Raw genomic sequence first — 27,412 nt, forward strand, 5'->3', positions numbered from 1 at the left:
TTCTATTTCCTTCTGTTTCTTCCTGCCTGTATGTCTGTCTTCTTGGAAGCCTTTCCCTTCTGGCTCCATGTCTCCTTTTCTGCAACAGACCTCTCACTGGAGGCTCCACTTCAGCCCATTCAAATCCCTCCCTAATTGACACTCTGAGAGAAGAGGCAAGGCTAGTTCTGAGTGCACTTCACTGACTACGCCAAGGCATATTCATATGAATGCTCCCCTGCACGGAAATACAGGCATTTTTCAACCTCTAGCTCGCCGTCCCTCCAGCCTTACAGTTTATGTGACGCCATGTTTCCGTAGGGAGTCCACAAATGTAATTGAAAAATAAAACATGGGACGACGGGAAGTATCTAAACGAATATTGCATAGCAGGCAATATTGTTTGAAAAAGTAAAAGCAGCAACCTCTCCAGAGACGTCCCGAGGATAATCCTGTGAAACCTCTGGATATGGTGGAGGAGGCTGCGTCTCTCAGCTTTCGCAGGCAACACAGAGGAAGGTCAAGTCTGGGACTATGCCTCCCTCTCCACCTCTCCCTTCCTCTGCCCCTCTCCTCTCCTCCCTTCATCCTGGCTGCCGAGTGAAAACCACCGCTGTGAGAGACAGACTTGATTAACGATGCATAGACATCCCCCATCGAGAAACACAGGAAACTGTAGTGCAAGAGGATGCACGCGGCGCCGAGGTCACACACTCTGCTTTCTCACAAAAATAATCAGTAAATATAACTTTTAATATGGGCTAGTGTAAAAAATTGCCCAGCGTTATGTAAATCGTAGAGAACATAACCTATTTAGGCCTTCTAGAAAGAGTAAAAAGAAAAGTCCTCTACTCTACCTACACCACACACACACACACACACACACACACACACACACACACACACACACACACACACACACACACACACACACACACACACACACACACACACACACACACACACACACACACACACACACACACACACACACACACACACACACACACACACACACACACACACACACACACACACACACACACACACCTTTGCAGCCAGTCCAGACAGACACATCTCCAGAGATAACCTGCTGCTTGCCTGCTTTGCTACAAATGTGCTCTCTGAAGTATTACTTGCTTATTTTATAAAACCACAGTGTTTGGCGATGAATGTGTGACATTTTTACTAATACAGGCTTTGAGGAAACACCAAGGGAATCAAAAAAATACATTAGGAGTTGAACCGATCCAGAGCACATCAAATCCATGGAGTTCTCCAATAGAGTCAAACATTGCTCCAAAACAAGGTCGGCAGGACATTAGACATTACAGCAAGTTTCAGATAAGGAAATACATGTTATATTCTTTATTTATCTCTGAATGGCTCAGTATGAATGCACTTATGTCTGTGCTACTCCTCGAAATCAGCATCACACAAGTATGGACTTTCATATCTGGTGGCTGCGCAGTTATCAACAATGTTTTCCCATTGTGGGCCATTAAATACTTTCACAGTGGCAGTTTGGGCTGAAGAGCGAGCTAAAGGGTGCTTCAACTGTTGTTGTTGAAGGACGGAGAACATTTGGCGCCCAGAATTTCCCATCTAGTCTGAAGCAGCGGTGGATATTAACGCATCACTGATATTAAATATTCAAGTTTTTCCTGCTGTTAAAAAATAAATGTATTTGTACTATTGTCATTAATACTGCATGATACTGGGACCGCCATGTAAATGTTCTAAAAATCTCTCAGGTATTTAGATATTTTATAATGTATGTACGTATATACCCCTTGTTTACATTTGATCTGAAATAGAGCAGAGTAAAGAGCGCTACCGTATGCTGTGTACACCATAACTGATGTTAACCTTGAACAAACAGAGAAAAATTGACAGTTAATAAAACTGGTCAGCCCAAAACAGCATTTACCTACAATACTTCACTCTTCCAAACCGGTTTGTCCTAAGTACATAGCATACAATATAAGTTAAACTCAAGGTAAAAGACCATGTTATTAATATGTCAAACAGTTATGACTCTACTGCTATAGTATAGGACAAACACAACTAAATTGAAGCAAATAAAAAACAACGATAAGGTAATTTAAGAGAGCAAAAGAATAAAAGCAATAAAAAGCAGACTTCACATTATATTCTTGTAAAAGCTTGTCCATTTCAGCTTTATACACTGCTATGACGTATCTTCGTAGATCAAACTAACAAAACTCAGACTGTAAAGCCCCATAAAATTAGCACATAATGTTCGGTATAATAGCCCCTTCACAAATAACACTATAAACATTGATAAGTTGAAGCCACTAAATGAATGTCTGGATTTCAGGACTATAAACTGTCATTCTCAATTGCCATTCCATATAATATATTCATGTCAAATTCATGTTGTTTCAATTTAAAATAACATTTTCCAAACGACTCCACAGCTTACTGTGCCTGCTGTATGAGTGGAAAAGTTGACCCTTTATTCTTGAATGTCATTATAGCTCAAATGATCCTCTCTACTCGTGAATGAGTGGAGTCTGATAAACGTTCAGGGAGGTTTGTTGTGGAGAGTGTCCCTGATCCTCAGCTGTTCTGATTGTCTAACTGGTTGGGAACAATTAACAGAGCATTGAATTCAAACTCTATTATGTAAAGCCACCCCAAGGACAGACATTACAGACGGAAATGTGAATCAAAGTGAAATGTAAAAGGTGAATGTCAGCCTATTCAAATCCTACACAAAACAAAATACAACATTAATTTCATCTTGGAAGAGTGACTAGATGACCTTTAAGTTAACATGCGAGGCTTGTCTTTCTTTTACTGCTTTTATTTTTAATAACAGTTGTGTCTCTTCCATCATTTATTCATAACTCTGTCTGAAGGGATACATAATGACCTTCCCGTTGCATGCACAGCAGGTAGGATTAAGAAGGGAAAACAAGAAAAATAAATTAGCACTGCTTTAGAAAAAGCACAAAGACCTTCATCAGTTTGATTTAAAACAAGAAAGAGCTATTTAATAGCTAAAGATGTCAAGGATATAAATGTGGCCTGTCTGAATCTGTGATATGATTAACTGTGAATGTGGCATTATGACTGTAGAACTAAAGGTATTTTTACACGTTTCTTTGAAATTGAATTTTGTTAGCTCCAAAAGATATAGATATATATCACCACTTTTTTCATAGTCCTTGTAGTCAGTATGAATCAGTTTGGACTGGCATTATATAAAACCTTTTTTTATTTATTATTCTACTCTAAATATTATATTTTTATATGCGTTTTTAACATACTTTTTTTTTTAACTTATTACTTAAATATAATGTAATGTGAAGCCCATTGAGGAGTTGAGGCAGGTTCAAGAAAATGAAAGTTTTATATTATAGAACATCAGAGTTTAACAAGGCAGTCCACAAATATTGTAACATAGGCGTGTGGCGCAGTGGACTACTGCGTTGGCGTTTGGATCAGGGAGGCACAGGTTCAAACCCCACTGTAGTCAGCATGTCTTTGTGTCCCTGGGCAAGACACTTCACCCCAAATTGCTCCTGTGGGGATTGCCCACAGTATTGAGTATGGAAGTCCCTTTGGATAAAAGTGTATGTAATGTAACATATATAATAGCTTTATATATAATAAGAAAATTATTGAATCTAATATGTTATAGTATAGTATCTTTATTATTGAACCAAAGGAATTCATTTCAGTACAGCAAGCAATCTATGCCCAGTACTATCAATGTTTAAATGTAGTGAACGCTAAATAAAGTAGTATAATATAATATAAAATATAATGCAAGCTAATGCAATAACATCACCCACTACAAGTTAACATAATTGAATATTTATTTGGCAAAGAGTAAAATCAAAATGAATATTTTAAGCTTCACAAAGATAGTCCATGATTTTACCATTCAATAATCAATTCAGATTATTATGCAATTTAGTCCATTGTGCAGGTTGTTGTAGTTTCTTGTCAATGACTGTATTGTGCAGGTGTAAAGAAGAACCTTTCTGAGCATAGAAGCACTTACAGTGAGCTCCTATTTTAACTACAGTATATGTTACATTGAGTTTCTATGTGTATTCAGGCATCTCCGCTGTATAAGTTACAACAAAGCACAACAGCGTACAAACACAGGGCAACCTGCTCCTGTCACTATATTCCTTGAGATGTTATGCTCTTGATAGCTTCTTAAAAGGCTCAGAAGCTTAGCAACTGGCTCAGCTGTAATATAGCACAAGAGTGTTTAATGCCTCCTAACATGCCCTGTCATTGACTTTGTCTTTCATCCCCGTTTACAGCCTCCAGTTTCTTCCCTGCGGTATAAAATGTTTTGATTCCTTTCATCGGTGGCGCTTTACGGACTTAAGGAATAAAAATACTTGAAGAATGGATACATATTTGAACTTAAAAGACCCCTTCAGAAAGCTAGGGAGAAGCCACTTTTTTCTTCTTGTTTACTATGTCATTAATCTGAACCAGTTACTTTGCTGCGTAAAATAAACTGAATGAATTGAGGAGAATCTAACCAGCGTGACGGTATTCACAAAAGTTATATGGAGCCCAAAAGTTTGACGGTATGTCTGTATTTATGAAACATTTTTTTTAGATATTAAATAAACTTGGAGCATGAATAAGAAGTAAATCATGTTACCTGAATCCACTTGTCAGGAATGGCCATAGCCAGTCGGTAATCAAAGCCAAGTCCTCCCTCCTCCACTCCCCTGCAGAGAGCAGGCATTCCTGACACATCCTGCAGAGAAGTCACACTATTTCATTTCATATCCTCCCTTTATGTGCACACGTTTTTTTCCCCCATAAGTCTGCCAAGATCACACCAACACCACTCTAAAACTCACACATTAGAGGGCAACAAATCCTACATCACAGGCCAAAAAAAGAGTGACATCCCATTTTATTTTGCTCTACTTCTTAATTACACCTAAGAATAAGTAAGTAATCTATGCCTAACTAATAAGTGCTCTTAATTAAGAGTAGCTTTGGGCAGTAAGTGGATGCTGAAGGTGTGTTTTTACCTCTGCAACAGTGATGCAGTCGGGATACAGGGTATGAAGTATGTGATTGGCAAGCATCAGGTAGACCAAAGAGTCTTCATCCACCTGTAGGCCAAAGTACTCGCTATAGTCCCCTGAGAAGCCTGCGCCTGAGGAGTAAACACCCACAAATTCAGCACTCATGTTTTCCACTTTAAAAAAAAAGAATGAAGGTTTTTTAGAAGTGTTGATACTGTTTTACTTTCTTTCTAAAAAGTCCTCAACAATAAATCATAAAAGTAATGCTCTTTCAGTTTAGAAACTATGCGTTGATTCACTCTCCTCTCAAGTGCTGCACAGTAAGATGCCACTTTAGAGGTTGTAAACAAATATCAGTACTTGTAAATAATACAAGTACTTGTAGGATATTAAAAGAGTTATGATACACACATTAACATAAAACCTTGAGTATTATTTCTGGTGTTTTTGTCCCTTTTTATATCTGTTGCTCCCAGAACAAGAATTCAAAATGTATGCAATCACCACAAAGCATTAGGTGCATCAAGAAGTCCTGACATACATGCTTAATGCATTTCCTTGCAAACAAATTCATAATCAAAGTTGAACATGTATTATGCATACTTGAATCCATGTTAACATTAACAAGTTGTCTTGATTGATTCATCCTTTTGCTGGGACATTGATATGCCAACAACTGTTCATCCTTTTAAAAACATGAAATCATCGCTTCATTTGATTGGCTTTCCTCAATGAATAATTGCTTGAAATCTGTCAATCAGACAGCATTGTAGCAGAAGAAATGGCACACTTCAGTCAGAAAATCAACCCTATTCGAAAATACTTTTTAGGAACATGTTTTGTCAACAAGGCTCTAGTGGCTGTTCTGCCTAGTTTATTTCTTTTTTTTTTTACTCAACTGCATTTATATATAAAATATAACTTGGAAAATGTTTCTAACTGTGGTTAATTCATGGGGCAAGAGTTAGACTTTTGTGACCTTTTATTTTTTTATTGAAGCAAGACTTTCAGGCATGATGTCTGGGAACTGTCAAACCTCTCAACAAAACTCCTTATTCTTAAGTCTCTGGTACATACAACACTGCATGTTTCAAAAGAGAGGATGATGACATGCTTTACACACACACTTCAGTCCTGAAGTACAAGATGCAAACAAACCAAACTTACCCATGCCATGGTGATGGTACAGCATAGAAGTAACACCATCAAATCTGAAGCCGTCAAAGCCGTACTCATCCATCCACCATCGTAGGTTTGACAGAAGGAACCGCAGCACTTCCCAGCTAGCAAAACACACAAACAGACACACACACACAAACACTCAAGGTCAGATCAACAAGAAGCTGTGAATTATTCACACATCTCATCATGCACTTTACACACCAGAAATTAATTTTCACCGCTACAGGACATTCCCATATTGATATCCAAAGCTCCATTATGTTGGAGATGGAGTGTCAGTGACAGGAGACGGTGTTTTCATTAACTACACCATAGAGAGGGCGCCGTCTGTCACGTATCCCGTTGTCAGGATTAGTAAATCAGTGGTTTATTTTTCAAGTTTCCCGATTTCCATCAGACCACTCGCATGACCACTGGGCAAGCATTTAGTATAACCCGGCGCATCCTGAGGTATTTGAATTGATAGGATTTCATGCTACAGTTGGGTGAACACCATGCTTACATTCCCTTTGGCAGAGATGGCAAAAGTACACACATCCTTTATTCAAGTAGAAGTACAGATACTCCTTTAAAAAAAATACGCTGGTAAAAGTAGAAGTACTGACTAAACGTCTTTACTCAAGTAAACGTAAGGAACTATGTACTTAAATAAAAAGTACCCATAACTACCAACTGTTTTAAAGAGTACCTGACCTCCCTTTATATTAATAGAAAAATAATGTCATTGTTAGCTAATGAATGTTTCCATGCTGAACAACGGCAACATGACAACGTTTTCATTGTTCCCTCTTATTTAGAGAAGACCAGGAAATGAAGGATACACGGATCGTGTTAAAACGCACGCAGTGACTCTAAATAATAATGATCACGCCACACAGATTAAAACTAAAGTAACAAACCTGTTGTAAATGATTGAGGTATTTGTGTTAAAAATGTAAGAAGTAAAAGTAAAAAGTTGTCAGAAAAATAAGTAGTGGAGTAAAGTACTGGTACCAGAAAAATGTGCTTAAGTACAGTAACGAAGTATTTGTACTACTCTGCCGTTTGGCAACCATCTTCAACGTATGACGAGCTCCTCTGTCCTATGAGAGAGCGCAAATGCTCCAACAAACCAGAACAATCTACCTTAATATGAAGTGTAATTTCATCTGGGGTTTCTATGGCCCATGGTGTTCTAAAAATCATGACAATGTTCTCTGCGCCTGTTGGCTGAGCAGCGCTGGAGGAGACTGGAGGAGGTGGATTCCATAAATGGCCCTGGCCCCCGTTTTTGAGCAATGGGAGAGTCATCGGGATGTGAGCAGCCACTCAAGGCAAAGTACACTACACACCTCAACTCTTCCCGCTTTAGTGGCGGGTTGCCATGGAAACACCATTAAAAATTAAGATTTGGTTGTCTCTCTGCAGTGTGCGTAATGAGCACAAAATTAAACATTGTACACATGGACGTCGTGCTGGAAAGCAGCAGCGAGGCACAGTGGTTTCAGGCCAATGACACATGCATGACACTGATTAAACTGTGCTCTCCGTACACTCAGCTCTAACCATGGCTGTAATGATGTGTGTCTGGTGTACCTGGATGTATCGAAATACATTTTCTATTTTTGTGAGAAGATGCTATCCATGGCATTTCTATGAAAAAAATAAAGGATCAGTTAAAGCAATACAGGACTTGGACACTTAAGTTATTTCTCACAATTTATTTTGATGTGATTCGAAAAAATATAAAAAAATAATACAAAACATCAAAACATTGCCTTATAGGAAATTGTGAAAGCTATTTGTACTATGTACTCTCCATGCCTAGATATAATGGAGGGGTCCACAAATGATGCTGTTGAGAAAAGGCTGAATTTGAAGGATTTGCATAATTTTAAATGTAAATTGAAAATGAATGATTTTTTCTTGCTTTTTGAATGTAATTGTAGCAATTTACAAACCTCATTCAGACCCTAAATTACAAAAGTTAGACACAGAATGTTATTTAGGTTTATTTTGTTCAGTTGTGACACCACACTGAGGGGCAATCCAACATGTTTTGCTTCAATGATGCAATTTCATCATGTCAGAAAGTCGGTGAAGCAGCGAGGAGTCCCAGATTCATGCTTCAACAACGCTTCAATAACATCTCAAAGTACAAAAATCCATCCAAACACTACACAATCCTCGCTCTCAATAACACCTCCTCTTTCAATCGGATAATTGATTCCACCCTCTGAATGCTCCGACACTAAATGCTAAAGATTACATTCTGTATGGCAAAATCCCATGTATTTTTGGCCGAGTAAGCCGTGACACAAAAATACATATGAATGCTTCGCCTCCTGTGCTCCATTCCTCAGGGATGACCAACCTCAGCACTGTTTGACAGGTGTGAAGCTGCATGTTACATTGGCGCTTCCTCCTTCCCTTGAGGAAGAGCACAAGGGAGCCTGCTATGATCCGATATAGCAGCCTGGCTGGGTGGTCACGCAGACCCTGTGATAAATAGATTAGGTCCTCCACTCCACTGCGCAGAGCCAACAAAGGCTCAGACACAATGTATCCTCATGGGATGGAGATAATAGCCAGTGAGAGCCAGAGGCCCAGGATGAAACCATACTGCCACATTAGGACCCACAATGCCATTCATCATCAAGTCCAATTACAGTGGGAAAGTTAGATCTTTATACTCGATGCAATACGCTGCTTATCTATGCAGCTCAATTAAGTTATCATTCGGCCTGTGGTGTTGATACAAAATCTAATTGTATCTTACACTGTCCTCATGCTAAAGTACAGCAATGACAGTGCAACCTGGTTAGGGAGCTCTAATAGAGTAAAGCTCTAATATTGCTGCTTGTAGAGTCAAATAAGGTAATCTATCATATGTGTCGTTGTTTTTTTACTGCAAGTACACACTGCTACAAAAGCCCCTGACAAGTCAATACAAATAACACGATTTGTTCAACTCACCTTCATGCTTAGTTGCTCCTTATCAGAGCTCATTTCCGCCTCCAGCTGAACATGACTGTGACCCATATTGTGGTATATGTGTTCTGTTGCAGCAGAGCAGATATGGAAGCATTCTGCCTTTCCACAATTCAATTTTGCATAAGGGGTCAAGGCATTTGTCATGATGGCAGAGAAAAAGATTTTAGTCCCTGTTTTCACAACATCACAGGTAACTGCAGATAAGACCAAATAATTTAAAGAAGCTGACAGGTCATTCCACAAGAAATGTGATGCTCAAACAACGATGCTCGACAGCCAGATGGATGGTGTGCATTTGTTGAACCAAAAAGGACAAATAAGGTGCCTCCTTTAAGGCATTACAAACTTTTCTCCAATCCCTGAAGCCATTAATGCATCCAGGACAGAGAAATTGACAGGAGCGACACCTGAAATGAATTTACAATTCTTGGTTGAGGTTTGAATTATTTATTTATTCAGTCATGGAATAATTCATCCAGCTTGTGGTGGGTACATTAAATACACATATGCTGCACCGCAGGTCCTTGAAAGATATGACTTGCTGATGTTGTATAATGTCTTTTCTATTACTTTTGTGAATAAAGATAGACATTTTAAATTGTGTTAGGTGTCACATATCCTTCCTTTAAATCGGCCTTAGTCTGGTAAAACAAGGTTCCTTCATCCTATCAGCAACTTCTGTCTGAAAATACAAATATGTATAAGAAAAACAGCTTTATACGGCTGTATCACATAAGCAGTGCTGTAGGCAGTCTGGTGATGCTGGCTGCCTGGCAGGGTAAACTCTCATCTAGCTTCCTGACAGACTGTCCCTGTGTTGCAGTGCTTTGTGTCAGATATCTGCCATTTGTCTGGCATTCTTAAGGCTGCCTGGCATCTAGTTGCTTTCGCTCGGCATCCAGGGATATTCTGCTGCCTGTGAAACTGTTTGTTTAGCAACCTGTAATTAGTATCACCTTGTACTTGCTGCCTTCAGAATTCAATTGCAGTGTGGCAGGCCAATTCTGCCCCCACTGAGTTTTCCCTGGAGGGCTATATTTTAGTTTTGGAGGATATCTTTCAAGGTGGATGTTCTCAAAAAAACATCTCTTTTGAAAAGGAATGACCACTTTTTTATATAATAATCGGTATGTATCCAAAATTATAACTGGACATTTAGTTAGCTGGATGGTAAGGGTGACCAAACCCTTACCCTTAAGGGTATTAAGGATAAGGTATTTTATCCCCTGTGCAATACATTTATAAAAGCAGAATAATGGCATTGGGAATCACTTGCGGTTTATACATGTATGTGCTTTCTTTAATTATTTATTTGATTTATTGGCTTTACCTGCCCATTCAACTTTTGTATTCTGTATATCTGTATTTTTTGTGTATTGTGCCTTTGCTGTACCTGAGCAAGGGGTACAACAATCCCTCCGTATATTCCCCAAAAAACTTGACTAAAGCTGAGATTTGATCAGCTATAGCCAAATAAAACAATAAATAGTGATTGTTATGAAACATGATTCTAGTGTTGCCCACATAGAAGCATTAGTATGTATAGAACACATATTTTATGGCTGTTGGGCAGTAAGGGATTATTATGTTTACTACGCCCACTATGGCCACATGACCAGAACCACCATGCAACTCCCCGGTCCCAAATTTCACTCATTCTCATCTGGTCACCCTATGGCTGACTAACGACACCATCTCAAGTTGCAATATGCCAACAATTTGCTTAATTACAAAAAGAGATGGATCAAAACCTTCTGGTCATGTGGGCGGGTGCAGCCTTACAGGCTCAGCTGAGGGAGTAACAGCCCCCAGGGTTGGTGAAATAGAAGAGCCACAGCAGATGACATTTCAGTATTAGTGACTAGTATGGGATTTGAGGCCAATTGAAGTCTGCTTGCTTTCTAGCTTCATTATTTGGAAATAAAACATTCACTAGCCAGATTTCGCAAAGCTTGAAAACCATGTAAAAAATAATTTCTCAGTATGATGCAAAATAAATGAGAAAATGATTGATTCAACATCTCTCTCCACTGAAAATAAATCTACTTATTTAAGGTCATTGCCTTCTGATTAAAATTGCAGTTAGCACTTAAACATGTCTTTATTGAAAATATAAAATGTATTTTCAAGAGGTAGTTCATTTCATCTCAAACGCTGACTGCAGAAAGGTTTTTGCACATATTACTGCATGGTACTTTTTTGCCATTTGTCACATAGTTTTAAAGGGGTGAGGGGCATGAAGGTGCAAAGCTGCTATATGTTCCTATCCACTGGCTCCATCCAGCACCTAGTGGAAGCACCATAGGGAGCTCCAAGCAGCCACCATGCACACCTCCAGCTAAGCTGAGCTCATTAGCTGGAGCTCACCAGAGGGGAAAAACAGATTTTCTCCTTGCTGTGTGACTTGATGGGGCAGGGGAATAACTCATGGGTACTAAATACTCAAATGACTGAATTTGGACTGAGTTGACATTTCAAATGTGAGTTTATTGACCGATGAGACAGCAGCCTGGCCACAACTACAGTCCAAAGTTGGCCCAAGTATGGAAGGTCCAAAGGGACGAAGCGATCAATTTTCTTTAAAATGAAATCCTGACATTTATCATTTTGAAGATTCTTTGCTTTCCTAAATGACTTCACTGGTTCAGTTTTAATATTTATATCTATCTATCTAAAGACTGTTTATCTGGCACACTGTAGGCCCAAAATCTAAGAATACAAAAAGAAATAGTTCTCACACCGTTAAAAGTCATGCCAATGAAGAAATATCTGCTCCATAATTTGTTCTATTTAAGATAAGTGTTATTGTACTGTAAAATAAAGACTACAATATTATACATGACTAGCTTTTCATAATGAAATGTATACCCCGGGATAAGATCCTTTTTATAGGAGTGAGAGTAGGGTTACATAGACACAAACATGTACTATGATCAACGGATTTAGCACAATATCATACATGAGAGAACATAAATAATTTGATTCTGCTTTATTTGAGCCCTCATACAGTATAACATACTTTCAATCTAAGCAGTGCTAATCTCATTCAGTGAGTGTCTATAAACTATCTTTTGTCCTCATTCATTGAAAATCAAAGGCAGCACAGACTCACAGAAATATTCACTATCTATAATGCCCCATCCCCACATCATTAACACATATTTGAACATAATAAAAAGACACGCATAGAATAATCTTGTAAAAGAGGGAATTATTGCTCCTTGCTCCTCAAATTCAGAGCTGATGTGTCAGCATGAGAAAACGGAGAAGAATTAAGAAGAGTTTTTTTTTTTTTAAAGCCTGGCCCTGGGCCTATTTTTCATATCTTAAGAATTCACACAAAGATTGATGAAAAATTGATGCAAATGATCCTGAGAGAGGTGGGGGGATTACAGAACAAGCCCACATCAAGCTTTTTAGAACCCACACATCTGAAGGCCCTGAGCTGCAGAAAGGCTCCTCTGGCTGCCAACCCCGAAGATGCTAAATCAACCACTGGCTCCATTCACTCGGTCACCGTCTCAAGGTGACATCGACATCTTTGAAAAGGTTTATGAAGGAAAAAGGTGCTAACAAATAGTGCAAAAAACCATCTGTTTGTTTTGTGCACATCCTCATTACGGAAATAAAAAAGTATTTATCCAATGGCCAATTGATTTACAAGTAAAATACCCTATTATGTTTCAAGGACATTTTTCAGCTGAAATGCTCCAAACAAATAATGTATTACCTATTCCTCTATTATACCAAATGATTCATCCATAAACTATTTAGTTAGCAGACACAAATGCTCCTTATGCCTAGAACCTCCTGACAAACACCAACCAAAATGGCAGCAAGGCTAAACGCCTGCAGCATGTGTCCTAAAATGCAGACACATTTCACTCAGGCAACTCAAGGTACCAATTGGATAGCAGGCCTCTATCTAAACAGCATTCTCTACAGAGTAAGCTGAATGTTTTATGAGGCAAAGTTGAAGACAAACACATACAAACTAAACAAGAAAAAAGGCTCTTCTTGATAAAGATGCAGAAGTGAAAGTGGAGCAGAAGAGGCAGCATCTTCGCCTCGATAGCCAGTATCAGTAAGCTTCTGTCAACCTAATAAGAACATCATGGTCGGACTGTGATGGCTGATAGCGCTGCTGCTTGATTAAAAGCAGCCTGTGTTTCACACTAGGATCAGGGCTAGCCTCTGAGGTTCATTTCCTTCCAGAGGGGGTAGCAAAAAATCTTGACACGACCAAACAAGCGGTGAGAGGCAGAGAAGACAAATGAACCGGCTGTGACATTGCAGCGCCCCTTTGGGCTTTTACAAATGACTCTTCATATGCCTCCCAGTCGCGGCACATGTCTGCTTCGTATCTAATGAGTGCTTCGGATATGAGGAGAGTTCAATAAGTAATGAAAGAAGAACCTTGTTCTCTTATTATAGCCCCCTTGCCTGACACTAAACATTGTATAATGTATTAGAAACTGCTGCACCACGACACACGCTTATTAAAAGCGAGCTTGAAAAGAGGCATTTGATACACTCAACAGTGGCTGTTCCTCTTTAATGTGCTCTGGGATCATATTCTGGGTACAGAGGCAAGAGAAGAGACGCTTAATTAACAGGGCCTACAACAACACCAATCAATATTTTTGGTGTACACTAAGCACCAGCAGAGCCTGCAGACTTAAGGCCTTTCAAGTTTTCCCTCACAGTTTTCTAATTAGCTGAAAATATGAGCTTTGCCAAAGACTGCCAACACTGAAACATCAAACCATTACTCATAATGCATTAAAATTCAACACCTGTCTGGCCCAATGTGTAAAAGGTAAAATCAAGACCATTTGAGGAAACTTACATTCACTATTAATAACCCATTCTACGCCTTAGGAATATCAGATTAACAGCGAATCTGACTGCATGGCCATTTTGGTGAGCGATGTAATCTGTCATTTTTAGATCATGTCTCGCTTTTGACCTTGAACACATCACGCTTTATCAGATAGTCTGAGTGAATATAAAGAGTGGTATGTCATCTCCTATTTGGACTCATTTATCAATCCCTTCATATGCTGCTAATACATTTTTATTATAAATTGTGAAGCCCCTAAATATTAGGGCTCATTCATCAGCCTTGTTTTCAAAGGTAAACATATCTGATGCAGCAACGGTTCTTTTTAAGTCTCTTTCATGAGTTTAGTATCATATGTAACATTTAAATGCAGCTTTTAATCCCCACAGTATAATGTGGAGTTGAAATTGCTGTGATCAGTGGCAGTTTCCTGGCTTTTATATTCTGGACCCCACTAAAAGGCTCTGAAAAAAACTGAATGTCGGATTTAATTGCAATAAAATTAGAGTAGCATCAAGTAAAATACAAAAGGAAAGAAGTCCCGCCGTGCTGGTGTAATGCAGGTGTACAGTGACTAACACAAAATAAACAGCAGGTACGTTAGAACTGCTACTGTGAAGCAGGAAGATATTAGAATGTGATTTTTTTTTACATAGCACAACTTTCTGTATTACAAAAGAGCTTATGTAATAAGAAACTTCTAGAAAATACTTCATGATGAGTTGTTATTGCTCAACTTAAATTGCGGTTTGCAATACTAATGCCATAAATAGACTTCATGCAAGTTTAAACCATACAGTATGCTTTGATTCAAATCACCAAACCTATCCATGCACAACATGTTTTGATGCAGATACCTAATGCTAAAACAGTTGGTGTTGATTATACATCTTAATGTGAAGCATACATGAATAAATGTCTTATTACATTTTGACCAACATATCTCATATAAGTTTATTTTAAAGTTCAACCTTTTAAAGGTCCCCTATAATACTGTTTTTCTTCAATATATTATAGGTCTCAGATACATACAAACATGTCTCTGAAGTGTTTGGCTGAAATACCAAACAGATCATGCATTGCAGCATCCCATAAACCCTTCTGTTTCAGCCTCGTTTCAAATGTGCTGATTCTCTGTCTGTTACTTTAGATGAAAATAAGGAGCCACTCTCCACGCCCCTCTGCATTTAAAAGAACAAAATGGTGCTCTAGGTGAAGATTCAGGTGATAAGGTGGGGAGGTGTTACCTTGGTTGGTTATTGGCTAATGGTTACACAAGCCAAAAAAATCGTTATTACATCATAAAGTGGCCAGAATCTGATCAGCTGATTTTCAGACAGGTTTTTATATAAATGGATCAGGACAAAAAGTGTGCAAATATTTTTTCCTGAAACTTTCAGAAACTCTTTACACAGAGGGGACACATGTTTATGTATAAAAGACATGAAAAAGTGGATTTTGCACAATAGGTGACCTTTAAGCACTGAACCATCTTGTGCATTCAAACCAAATCCATACATACTGTACAAAACAAACCTAAAGATGATGTCACAGTAAACTGTTGAATCAGACGATGGGTACCTTGAGTAGTTGAAGAGGCGGCTGTCCCACAGCTTGTGCTCCCCCCTGGGTGGAGAGTGGAAGAAACACGAGTCGGAGCCGTCAAAGCGGTTCAGGCCGTCCTCCGTGTTCTGTGAGGCGTGGCTGTGAACGACATCCAGCAGCACAACAATGCCCATCGAGTGGGCCACATCTATCATCTGCTTCAGCTCCTCCGGGGTGCCGTAGCGACTACAGATACACACATACACAGATTTGTATTAGTCCTTAAACCCTCTCCATTTCTTGGCCTTAACCTCAAACATACCTCTAATCCTTATCTTGACCCTATATCAGAATCCTCATGTCAGAGTTACCCTTAGAGGACGAATGGACGACCAACTTCCTGACAACACTTAACCACTCAATCTATTTCTAAAGCCTAACCAAAATACTTGAACTGTATTTGGTCTAGCTAGCCTAACCAAAATACTAGACCAAAATACCTCACCTGTCTCCTAAAATAAACCTGGTTTGTCACTTGTGCAAGGTGATGACACATATGTCCTTGGCTTTGAGTTTATTTTTCATTACATTTGCATCACAGTGACAACAGGCCAACACTATTGGATAAAATGCAAGGGCACCCACTTGATTTACAAATTGTCATTAATATGCATATTTTCCCTAAATGTGGATTCAAATGCTCAGGGGCCGTATTCACAAAGAATCTTAGGGCTAAAAGTAGCTCCTAACTGGCGAATTTAGGAGAAACTCCTAAACATAATGGGCGTGTCAGTCTTAAATTTAGGAATCCTAAGTTTATTCACTAAGAGCAATTCACAAAGTATTTTAGGCCTAAAAGTAGCACCTAAGTATAGGGGAGCTTAAAAGTCCTCGAGAGGACTCCTAACTCAGTAAGACCTATTCACAAAGAATCTGAAAATGGCTGCGAGACGAAATGTTTTGGAGACAATGGAAGACTGTGAATTGATCAAGAGATATAGGCTAAATCGTGAGGGTATCAAACTTGTTGTGGAATTAGTGCGGGATGCAATAACATCCCCGACTAACAGGAATAACCCGATTAGTCCGGAAATAAAATGTTTGGCAACACTACGATATTTAGCAACAGGGAAAATGCAACTTTGCAATGCCGACGATTTAGGAATATCGCAACCATCAGTCAGCCGTGCCATAAACCAAACCATCAACGCGCTCTCTAGACCACATATCATCCAACCGTTTATCCGGTTTCCTTTGGACAATCAACAACTACACAGGATCAAAGCCAACTTCATGCCAATTGCAGGTATGCCCGGTGTGGTCGGTGCTATTGACGGGATGCACATAAAAATAATTGCGCCATCAAAAGATGAGGACGTGTTCGTCAATAGAAAGAAAGTACATTCCATCAACATGCAGATTGTTTTCATTCATCATGATAGGGGGACTTGAACGGCGGTATGGGCTGTTATTGAAAGTGTTTAAGTGCTGGAAATATGCTCATTGGATAATAGTTTGCAGGGTGCTTTTAATTGCCTCCTTGATTTAATGCAATTTACGTATTTTTATTGTTTGCTCTCTCTCTTTAACGTGCATATACAACGTCATTATCGTGGTCTGCACCAACTTGTGTGTATTCTGCTAACTCCACTGTCCATAACTATTTGATAGGAATACATTTCTAGCCTAGGCTATTTCCTTGTTTTTCTGTGATTTAGTGGGCTCGTTTGTGGGATGTTGCGGATGAGTTTCACCGAGACCGCCTGCTCTGAACAACCAATTACCGTACTGACCGCTTCTAAACTCATGCACGAGAATCGACGTAATCCATAGCAACGGCGCGTCACTCTTAGTGATTTATCCTTAGTATGAGTAGGTCTAAGCGGCTTTGTGAATAACTTTTAAGAAAAGACTCCTACGTAAAATGTTTTAGCGCGAGTTAGGAGCACTCCTAGCAGTAAAATAAAATGCTTCTTGAATACGGCCCCAGATGTCTATATTCAAACTGAATATTATTCTGCAAATATGATCTTCCTTTTAAATCATTTTTTTAGTTATCCATTTTTTCATCATCATTTTCAAAATGTGTAGATCTTATGTTGTAATAATTATCAATTCAACTTTTTGATTCAGTTTACATAGTGCTTTTATAATGTGGACAGATTATTCTTGCTTTTTAAAGAGTGTTCTTATATGGCATTGCACGGCTCTACGTGCATCTGCTAATTGCCCAACTGGGAATAGGATTACATTTAATTATAACAACAGTAAGCATTTTATGGATTTCGAATATTTGATATCATTTCTAAAGCATTTAAATACTATTTACAGTGTCATAAGAAACACACTATTGAACTCACAATACACTCCACAGAGTAAGAGTATGTACATTCACCTCCATATACTAACCTCCATATCTTTGTGTACACTGCTCGTATTGTCCAAAAAAAAGTAGGTTTGTCATTCCGACTATCATTATATCAGCCTTCTTCCAAAACAGGACACAGCGACAGTATTACCCCGCTTCCCGGTATTTGGCTGCTCGGGTTTTAAATGACACTGAGAGATCGATCATGGGTGAAATTACACTATATACATTACACTCTGGGTTTAGGCTCAACTCTAAGCAAGGTAGGAGCAATCTCTGAGAGAAGATAAATACTCAGACTAGTCCACCTTTATCTACTCCTTCCACTCTCTGGATTAACAGCAAATGTATTTACAGAGAGATTATTGCTGGTGTCAGACTTCCTAACCTTGATTTGAGGTGACTATTTTCTATAAAGTTGGAAGTTGCTCGCTCAGTTTTTAAACCTCACAATAACACACCCATTTCTCTGGAACCATTTCTATTAAAGGGCATTTACTGCAGGTAACAGATGTCCTGTATAATTATAGTCCTGGGGCCGTATTCACAAAGCATTTTATCTTACCGCTAGGAGTGCTCCTAACTCGCGCTAAAACATTTTACGTAGGAGTTTTTTCTTAAAAGTTATTCACAAAGCCGCTGAGACCTACTCATACTAAGGATAAATCACTAAGAGTGAACTAGGAGTGACGCACCGTTGCTATGGATTACGTCGATTCTTGTGCATGAGTTTAGAAGCGGTCAGTACGGTGATTGGTTGTTCAGAACAGGCGGTCTCGGTGAAACTCATCCGCAACATCCCACAAACGAGCCCACTAAATCACCGAAAAACAAGGAAATAGCCTAGGCTAGAAATGTATTCCTATCAAATAGTTATGGATAGTACACGCAGAATAGCAGAATACACGCGTGATGACAAGTTTGTGCAGACCACGATAATGACGTTGTATATGCACGTTAAAGAGAGAGAGCAAACAATAAAAATACGTAAATTGCATTAAATCAAGGAGGCAATTAAAAGCACCCTGCAAACTATTATCCAATGAGCATATTTCCAGCACTTAAACACTTTCAATAACAGCCCATACCGCCGTTCAAGTCCCCCCTATCATGATGGAATGTACTTTCTTTCTATTGACGAACACGTCCTCATCTTTTGATGGCGCAATTATTTTTATGTGCGTCCAGTCAATAGCACCGACCACACCGGGCATACCTGCAATTGCCATGAAGTTGGCTTTGATCCTGTTGATTGTCCAAAGGAAACCTGATAAACTGTTGGATGATATGTGGTCTAGAGAGCGCGTTGATGGTTTGGTTTATGGCACGGCTGACTGATGGTTGCGATATTCCTAAATCGTCGGCATTGCAAAGTTGCATTTTCCCTGTTGCTAAATATCGTAGTGTTGCCAAACATTTTATTTCCGGACTAATCGGGTTATTCCTGTTAGTCGGGGATGTTATTGCATCCCGCACTAATTCCACAACAAGTTTGATACCCTCACGATTTAGCCTATATCTCTTGATCAATTCACAGTCTTCCATTGTCTCCAAAACATTTCGTCTCGCAGCCATTTTCAGATTCTTTGTGAATAGGTCTTACTGAGTTAGGAGTCCTTTCGAGGACTTTTAAGCTCTCCTAAACTTAGGTGCTACTTTTAGGCCTAAAATACTTTGTGAATTGCTCTTAGTGAATACAATTAGGAGTCCTAAATGTAAGACTGACACGCCCATTATGTTTAGGAGTTTCTCCTAAATTCGCCAGTTAGGAGCTACTTTTAGCCCTAAGATCCTTTGTGAATACAGCCCCTGGTTAGGATGAATGGAATCATCTCGTTAGGTTGTTTCAATAAAGAAGACCAGAAACGATGTCTCCCAGCACAGTAGCACTAAACTCCTGATGGAATGTTGCCTTTCATATCATTAAAAATGCACACTGGCTAATACATTGTTTCTTCTGAATCTCTCGATTTTGGTGAAGGAATGGCGGACTTCACCACAAGTGTTGAAAACTATATGACTTGAATGGCTCACGCTGAAAGAAAGCTTTACACATTTTATTTGTACATAACAACTTTGCAATCAAGAGTGAACAAAATATATTAATCATACAGAATTGTACACACAGTTACCTGGAAGCAGCAAAGAAACTTGTGATCTGATAGCCAAAGCTTGCATAGTAGGCGTGCTCCATGATAGCCATCATCTGAATACAGTTGTAACCTGCAAACAGAGTGAGGAGGGACATTTAAAAAATATTCTTATTTTTCTAAGACTTCCCTACTAGAATATTGTGACCTGACTTTGTCTAACCTATTGAAACATTCAGATATTACCCATGGCTAACCAACTAAGTGATCATAAAAGATGTGTTCATAATGTGTGGCAGCATGATGCAATGTAGACATCTTGGTGTTTTTTGTTTGTTATTTAAAGCATTGTATCCTTTCTATTTGGATAACCTTATTTCCTTATTAACTGGAGGGAGTGTTATTCTCATCATCTTCTCTTTACTTAAGATTTTTCTTAGAAGTAGATGGGCCCACCCCAACAAAGGCAGTACTCACAACAGGAAAATATTGCATGTTTCCGCCCCTTTGATTCAGATTCCCTGCAAACGTTTGTTTCTTCCCACAAGTTTCATCAAAATCAGGTCATTAGTACATCAAGTACGCTGTTGGTTAGACACAAAAGCTAAGAAAATAAGAGCAATATGTTTATGAAAAAAATCGGTTCCGATGTGATTTGTCTCATTAATATGATACAACCAGCATGTGGTAAGGGTAGGACTCAATACTATTTGACCAGTGTCAGTCATACTGTATAAGTGAGCTGCAGGTGTCCTTTTTTGACACAAGCTCTAGTATCCTAAAGACAAGCAGCAGCTACAGGGAAACACCAGCTATCAGAGTCAGGAGGTCATGTACAACATTTCAAACAACCCACCAAAACGGCTTCTATGAATAAGAGAACAACAGCTTTTTAAACTCTCACTGAGCACTCCATAGGGAGGCCCTGCGGTTCTTCACTGTTGTGTGGAGCACATTTATTTATTTATATATTGCATCTTCTTTTCAGGCTGGAGAGACTGAGAGAAAGAAACACTGGCTTCTGAAATGGAGTGACAAAGCACTGGGGTGAGCTGAAGTTTTTTATATTTATATATACAGAGCGTATATACTCCACAGTGGAGGAAATGAAAAGGCAGGCAGAGGCAGCCGTCACGAGAGACAGTGGAGTTTAGCCTCCTGGAGAATCCTATTGTGCAGATTCGCTCAGCTGCTGCAGGTGGATTTTTCGACAGAATTTACTCTGGCAGTTCTCTTTCCCACAAAACAGGATGACACTGCCAAGGAAACAGCGTTTATCAGATTGCTCCTGGTTTGCTATCTTTACTTTTTAATAATGTGTGTACAGCAGGCTGCTTTAAACGCTAAATAATCCCATATCTCATAAGAGCAGGATTGCAAACCAAAACAGGGATATTTTCCTTAAGGCTGAATTCACATTTAAATCTTGAGCTTTAAGGAAGTTGAGTAGGTATTAAGAAAATATATCACACATCAATTGTTTTACTCCAAGTCAAGTTTAAGGACATGTATTGATTTAGAGTTAACTATTTTAATCTGCAGGATGCAATATGGAGCCTATCATTGAAAATGTAGCAAGGTATTTTTGTTCAGTCAAATCTTAAACATTCTGTCTTCAAAACAGTTTAGAAAAATGAATAGCAAGACAAGCTCACAATTATGTTAACATTTGAAGTATAATCAGCACTCATAAAACTTTTTCACAATGTGTTTCCAATTCAAGCATAATTATTAATGCACGTTCTCTATATATTATAATTGAACAAAGATGAGATGAATATTATCTTGAAGAAATATGTAGGAAAATGTTTATTTAGTTGAGTTTATGTTCACAATCACCTCATGATAGTTTTTTTTCATCTGATAAAATTCAACTGAGTCAAATGGCAAAATTCAATACATAAAAAAACAGAATTCGACATTAAACTGAGATAAACTGTAACTGTCCGTCATTGACATATTTAACAGATGTTACACCAAACAAATAGGCTCAAAGTCAAGTACAGACAGCCAACATCTCTGAAGGCTATACTGAACTAAAGCAGATAAAGAAAATATATATATATATATATTAACCGGCAAATTGATTGAAAAAATAAACAATTGTGAACACTTGTCATCATCTTTTTGTAGTCACATTTTCCAGCCCTACAGTAAGTACAAGTCTAAATGATGCTCTCTTCTCTTGGAAGATGGAAAGTAGACAGATTATAAATAATAACTTTGGTTTGGTTCTTGATAAAAACATTGTCCGATTATCAGTGAGCCCTTCAGGTCATGCGAGTAAAAAGGATGTTGACTTGCTCTGTGACAGCTCGACCACAGAAAATACAACTACTGTGCAGGAGAAACAGCTAAGGACCAGTGTTGACAAAGATGGAACAGGACACTGGTAGTTATACAAAAAATGTCTCTCAAACTACATTGCTGGCTCTCATTTAATGTGTACGGAGGAATACACAAACATCACCTTTATGGTTCACTTACTCTTCGTACTTAACTTGAGAAGGTATCAAATGTTCTCAAGTCGAGTAAAAAGAAAAAGCTCTGGCTGACACTTATATGAAGGGGATCAGATCAGGATGATATTCTTGCAGTTTTTAAAGGACTTGAGTAGCCAACTAAATAATAGGGAAGTCAAAGGGAAGACAGTAATTTCAGGTGGTCTTATGTCTTACCGGCGTCTCTTATATGAGGCAGCACGTTGGTTGTGAAGTTGGTGTACGTGGCAACCTTTCCCTCGGGTGAAGCGATGCCCACGTGAGCCTCATAGATTCTCAGGCCCTTGGGCTTCTTTGGCCGAGGGTGGATTTGCTGGAGAGGGATTCAAAATCATGACAGCCATTTTCCTAAAAGTACCTTGAAATACAGTCCATTTTATGAGTAATCATGAGCAAAAAGGTCAAAGACACAGTGTGGGTTTTCAGGGTCTCATCCCACCACAGTGGCTGGAAATGGTTGTGCACATGTTCAAATGTCTATGATTCAGCCTGTCTCTGTTACACAATAGGAAAATGATTTGTTTTATACATAGACCAAATGTCCTGATGGCTACCCACCAGACCTTGTGAACAGGCTATTTGAAGTACATGATTGAGCCACTTGTAAATAAAAGGGAATAAACACCCAGTAAGAGGGCTTCTCTAATTAAAATGGTGCCAAATAACAAGCGATAAAGAAAGTAAATAGCCTCTTATTATTTTGCTTGTCGACACTTGCGATGAGGGCATCTAGTAGCATTGAGTCACATTTAGACCCTCTCAGCATCAAGCAGCCCCATTAAAGTAATACTTTAACCACAAATAACCTTTTGTCTATCAATTACTCACTCTTTGTTACCTAGAAAACTGGAAGAAAACGCTTTTCATGCACTTATCCGGAGAATGTTAAGCGGAGGAGTCTTGATAAATGGAAGTGAATAGGGTCCGCGTTTAACAGTAGCACATTAGTATCAAATCAACCCTTTTAGCATGATCCAATTGTGATTTATTCAGTATTATGGTCAATATTTTCAACACATGTATGCTAAAATCTTTTGCATATACAGGCATTCGGATACACGTTTTCTTTAAGAATTCAGGGTATCAAAGGGTTAGTAAATAATAAACAAATGGTCATTTTAGGAGGAAGTATTCCTTTAAGAAAAGGCAACAACATTATATGACATATAATGCTGATTTTTAATGTTTAAAGTGTTTGTTCCACACTGTAAGAAATTAATTGATTTAACAGGTTTACCATCAAACCAAAAAAGTTTTGATGAGGTTTTTTAAATGAAGCCTCAATGTTTTCACCCCCCAAAAAATCTGCTCAAATTGTTTTCAATGCTGGCAGCTCAGAATGCTCCTACTAACAAAAACATGAAAAATAAACCAATCGCTCTAAGATTGATTGCACAGCACTGGTGTTTTTCAAATTCAGAATTTCCCCCAGGGGTTTGTATTTTTGTGTTTGTTCTTTTCAGAATAAAAAAAAATTGAAATATGAACAGAAATTAAAAACGAAAAACATAAAAAACATTCAAATCAAAACTCACAGTGTAGGGATTAGGTGGATCCCAGTGAACCCAGTCGTAGATGACAGATTTCTCATCTCTGGTCACATATTTAGCCCAGGGCGAGATGCGGTACAGACGTTCACCTTCCTCCGTGTGAACCACCACCTGGGAAAAGTAGACAAATGAGTTTTATGTTATGGCAAGGGCACTTAAACAATGACAGAGAGAGGGGACACTTTACATAAGAGGAAGGTCACACACACTTTGTCTAATAAGCAGAAAGGATAGGGTCCGCAATAAACATCATAAAGGATGGAGGACTAAATACAAATAGCATTCAACTGAAAAAATATGATTGCAATAATGCAAAAAATGTATCATCATTGCAAACTACTTTAAGAGGCCTAGCCACAAATCAACAGACGCTGCGATGTCTTCTGGGTCTCCTGTGTGTTTCAGTCCCTGGACATTTGCGATTTTAAAGTCAGCATTTATTTACATCTTCCAGCCATGAAATGCTTACATCATAAAACTGTGCTGCTCCTCCCCATCCATTAAACAGAAAAGATGGTGCAGATCGCTCAACCAATAAACCAAACATCTTTCAAAAGTGCCAACATGAAAACCACCCGTCTTCCAGGAAGCTGCTCCCTGCTCTCCAATGCAAAACTCAAACCTATTATGCTCCCATAGAGCACCGAAGACTTAATATGGTGTAGAGGACAAAAGGCTACAGTATTGACCAAAACAGTTGTTGTGGCGAATCTGGATTCAATGGTAATTATGGATTGTTTTCTTTTTTTCCCGTTGGTTTTAACACAGTTGGGGAGCCAGGAAGCCATTTGAAAATCTAAATCATTATCCTTTGCCTCTCATCTATTATGTCTGCAATTTAGGATTGGAAGGGGTTCAAATAAGAATAGTTTGTACATCCAACTGAAAAGTTACTTTCCTTCCATCAGTCAAATAAGAAAGGAGAAAGCCAGCATGAGAGTTGGAAATACCCGGCTATAAATCGATCCTGCAGTGTTACCCACAGTATGTGTTCGCCCTGTTAGGTCCCCTGCAGAAACTGGCATTAGAACACAACTAATTCTGGCCATACCATTGTAAAGTAATGACTGCTCCAATGCCAGACCCCCCTCTGGGGTTTTTTCATTATGGTCAGGCCACCTGGGGTTTAGCTGCCTGGGTCCCCTTATGACATGCTTCACAGTTTATAGGATTAAGAAAAGATAGTTGGATAAATGGACTGGCAAAAAGCCGGACAGCGTGGTGGTCCTTCAGACAAATTGACCAGCATTAGGAATATTAAAGACAAAAGAGACTGGTGGGCAGGCAAGGGGGGGGTGCTTGAATCGGAAGAGCCAAGCAATATGCGAGAAGTAAGGTGTGAATTAAAAAAAATAACAAAAGGGAGCGAATTGTTTAGATAACACCGCGGATCTCTAAAATGATGCACGCTCTCAACAAAAGTAGCTCATTGTTAATACTGTACCCAGACAAATGCTTGTGTATGGAGATAAATTGGACCCTGAACAAAGGGGGATAGAAGGGCAAGCTGCTCTACATGAGAGTGATTGGAGCTAGGCTTGTGCTTCCACGAGGGAGTGCTGTGGAACAAATTCTAAAGTGGAGCTCACAGCAAGACAGCCATTCACAGGCAGCGGGGGTGCACAAGGAAAGGCCAGGTGCCAGCTTTTCCATCTGCTTCTTATCGTCCTCAGACTGACCTCCGCTGACAATGGGAGCCGGGCAGCCTGTCCAGGGCGCAGAGGAGCGCCAACGATGACCCGGCCCCAAGGAGACTGGTGCCACGGTGCCACGGTGCCATCCATCCCATGCCTGGCAACGCATGTCAGGATTAATTCTCATGCACACCGTTTGCTTGGGAGACAATGCATAATGGGGAGGTGTATCTTTTGCATTTTACCCTGATGAATTATTTACAAGAGCTAAAAACCAATCATGTACCCCCACAGCGGGGAGTGTTCTGCTCAGACCAACGTGGCACGATGTCCTGAGGGATACCTGCCGCAGACAGGAGATGAAATAACTGCCATACGTCGGGCTCCTCAGGTGTATCTACCCCCCACTGTGCACATTGTGTACATACAGTCTTCTCCCCTGTGCGCGCTGTAAGTATGACATGCTGTTGACGGCGACCTGCCAGGTTTTCACTTGGTGCATAAGACACCGTACATAACAGGTAATCTCCCTTGCACATTGCGATGACAATCCCCATCCCACCACGGCAAGATGACACCCTCTGAGTGTGTGAAACTAGGCACAAAGATGTTCACTTCTCTACCTTGAGTTTGGAGTTGTGATCCACAGCTGGAGAGTTGTCATGCTTCGGAGGTAGAATCAGTTCCCACTTGCCAAATTCTTGTTTGGTGTAGGGGTGGGTGAATTTCTCCCAGGCATCTGTAGGGGAACACAGCAAGGAATTAATCACAGTGAATGTATTGTTTTACAACTTTGCCTATCATCAATTAGCTCTGAACTGATCAAAGACATCACTATGATTATTGATGGCAGAGCAGACTAAGCCAGTGCATTGATACCTTGTGTCCCTTTGGTATCCTTATAGGAAATAATCACAGAATTGTTTTTATAATTAGTTGTTTTTTTCTATCTTGTTTATTACCTTGCGATTCATGAGGTCTTGACCCCAGGATGAAAACAACAATTTCTTGTCTCAGTTTTGTACTGCTAATTTGCTCATAAGCCTGGCATACTTTTTATATAAAAACAACAGCTGTGCTGTGGGCAAAATACAAGATTTTGGCATCAAAAGCATTTTTATTTGTAAGTCTTTAGTCAGAATAGTGTTGACCAATAACAATTGAGCATATTTTGGTTGCATGTCGTACAATTTAGCTTTTTTGGTCAACAGTTCTAGTCACCACAGTGGCTCTATTTCAATATTCTCCTGTGGGCCTCTTTATTTTTCTGACCTCTACACTCTGTCTTTACACAATGTCTCCCTCTCTCTCTCACATGTTGTTTTTGTAGTTTTGCAACAGCAAGTAAAGCACCAGGCTCAATCATCTAAAATTCAAACTTAGCTGATCATTGAATTGTATCTCTGAGGGAATAAACTAATGGTTTGCATTCATAACTGCTGATACTGCATTACCAATTTTGATTAACTGACAGGAATATATCAGACATTAAAGCAGACGGCTTAGCAGGACAATTTAGGATGTCATTTTTTTCCGCCAGCCATATCTGTTTGCTATTCATGAGCAAAAACAACAGCAGGACAGAAAATGAATCACAGGAGATGCTCCAGGAGTGACCGGGCACAACACCAACACTTTTTACAGGCAGGCCAAGTCATATTTCTTCACAATTTATTTATCTCCCTTTGCTTAAACTCCTCTAAAAAAA

The 27,412-nt window shown here is 39.2% G+C and overlaps 1 protein-coding gene across 2 annotated transcripts in view; it reads right to left on the minus strand.

Moving 5' to 3' along the window:
• gbe1b (glucan (1,4-alpha-), branching enzyme 1b) overlaps positions 1-27,412 on the minus strand; it is a 79,401-nt gene that overhangs the window by 38,356 nt on the left and 13,633 nt on the right. For both annotated transcript variants that reach the window (XR_013807678.1, XM_079678301.1), the window contains exons 3-10: positions 26,328-26,443; positions 24,056-24,181; positions 22,698-22,833; positions 20,062-20,152; positions 15,598-15,807; positions 6,186-6,301; positions 5,022-5,149; positions 4,640-4,738 (exon numbers count right to left, since the gene is read on the minus strand). Coding sequence is in view for 1 of the 2 variants with exons in the window: in XM_079678301.1 (XP_079534427.1) it covers positions 4,640-4,738; positions 5,022-5,149; positions 6,186-6,301; positions 15,598-15,807; positions 20,062-20,152; positions 22,698-22,833; positions 24,056-24,181; positions 26,328-26,443 (1,022 nt within the window). In the remaining variant the exon portion in view is untranslated. The remainder of the gene's footprint in view (positions 1-4,639; positions 4,739-5,021; positions 5,150-6,185; positions 6,302-15,597; positions 15,808-20,061; positions 20,153-22,697; positions 22,834-24,055; positions 24,182-26,327; positions 26,444-27,412) is intronic.

The sequence above is a fragment of the Notothenia rossii genome (assembly GCF_949606895.1).
Source record: "Notothenia rossii genome assembly, chromosome: 4".
Taxonomy (NCBI): Eukaryota; Metazoa; Chordata; class Actinopteri; order Perciformes; family Nototheniidae; genus Notothenia; species Notothenia rossii.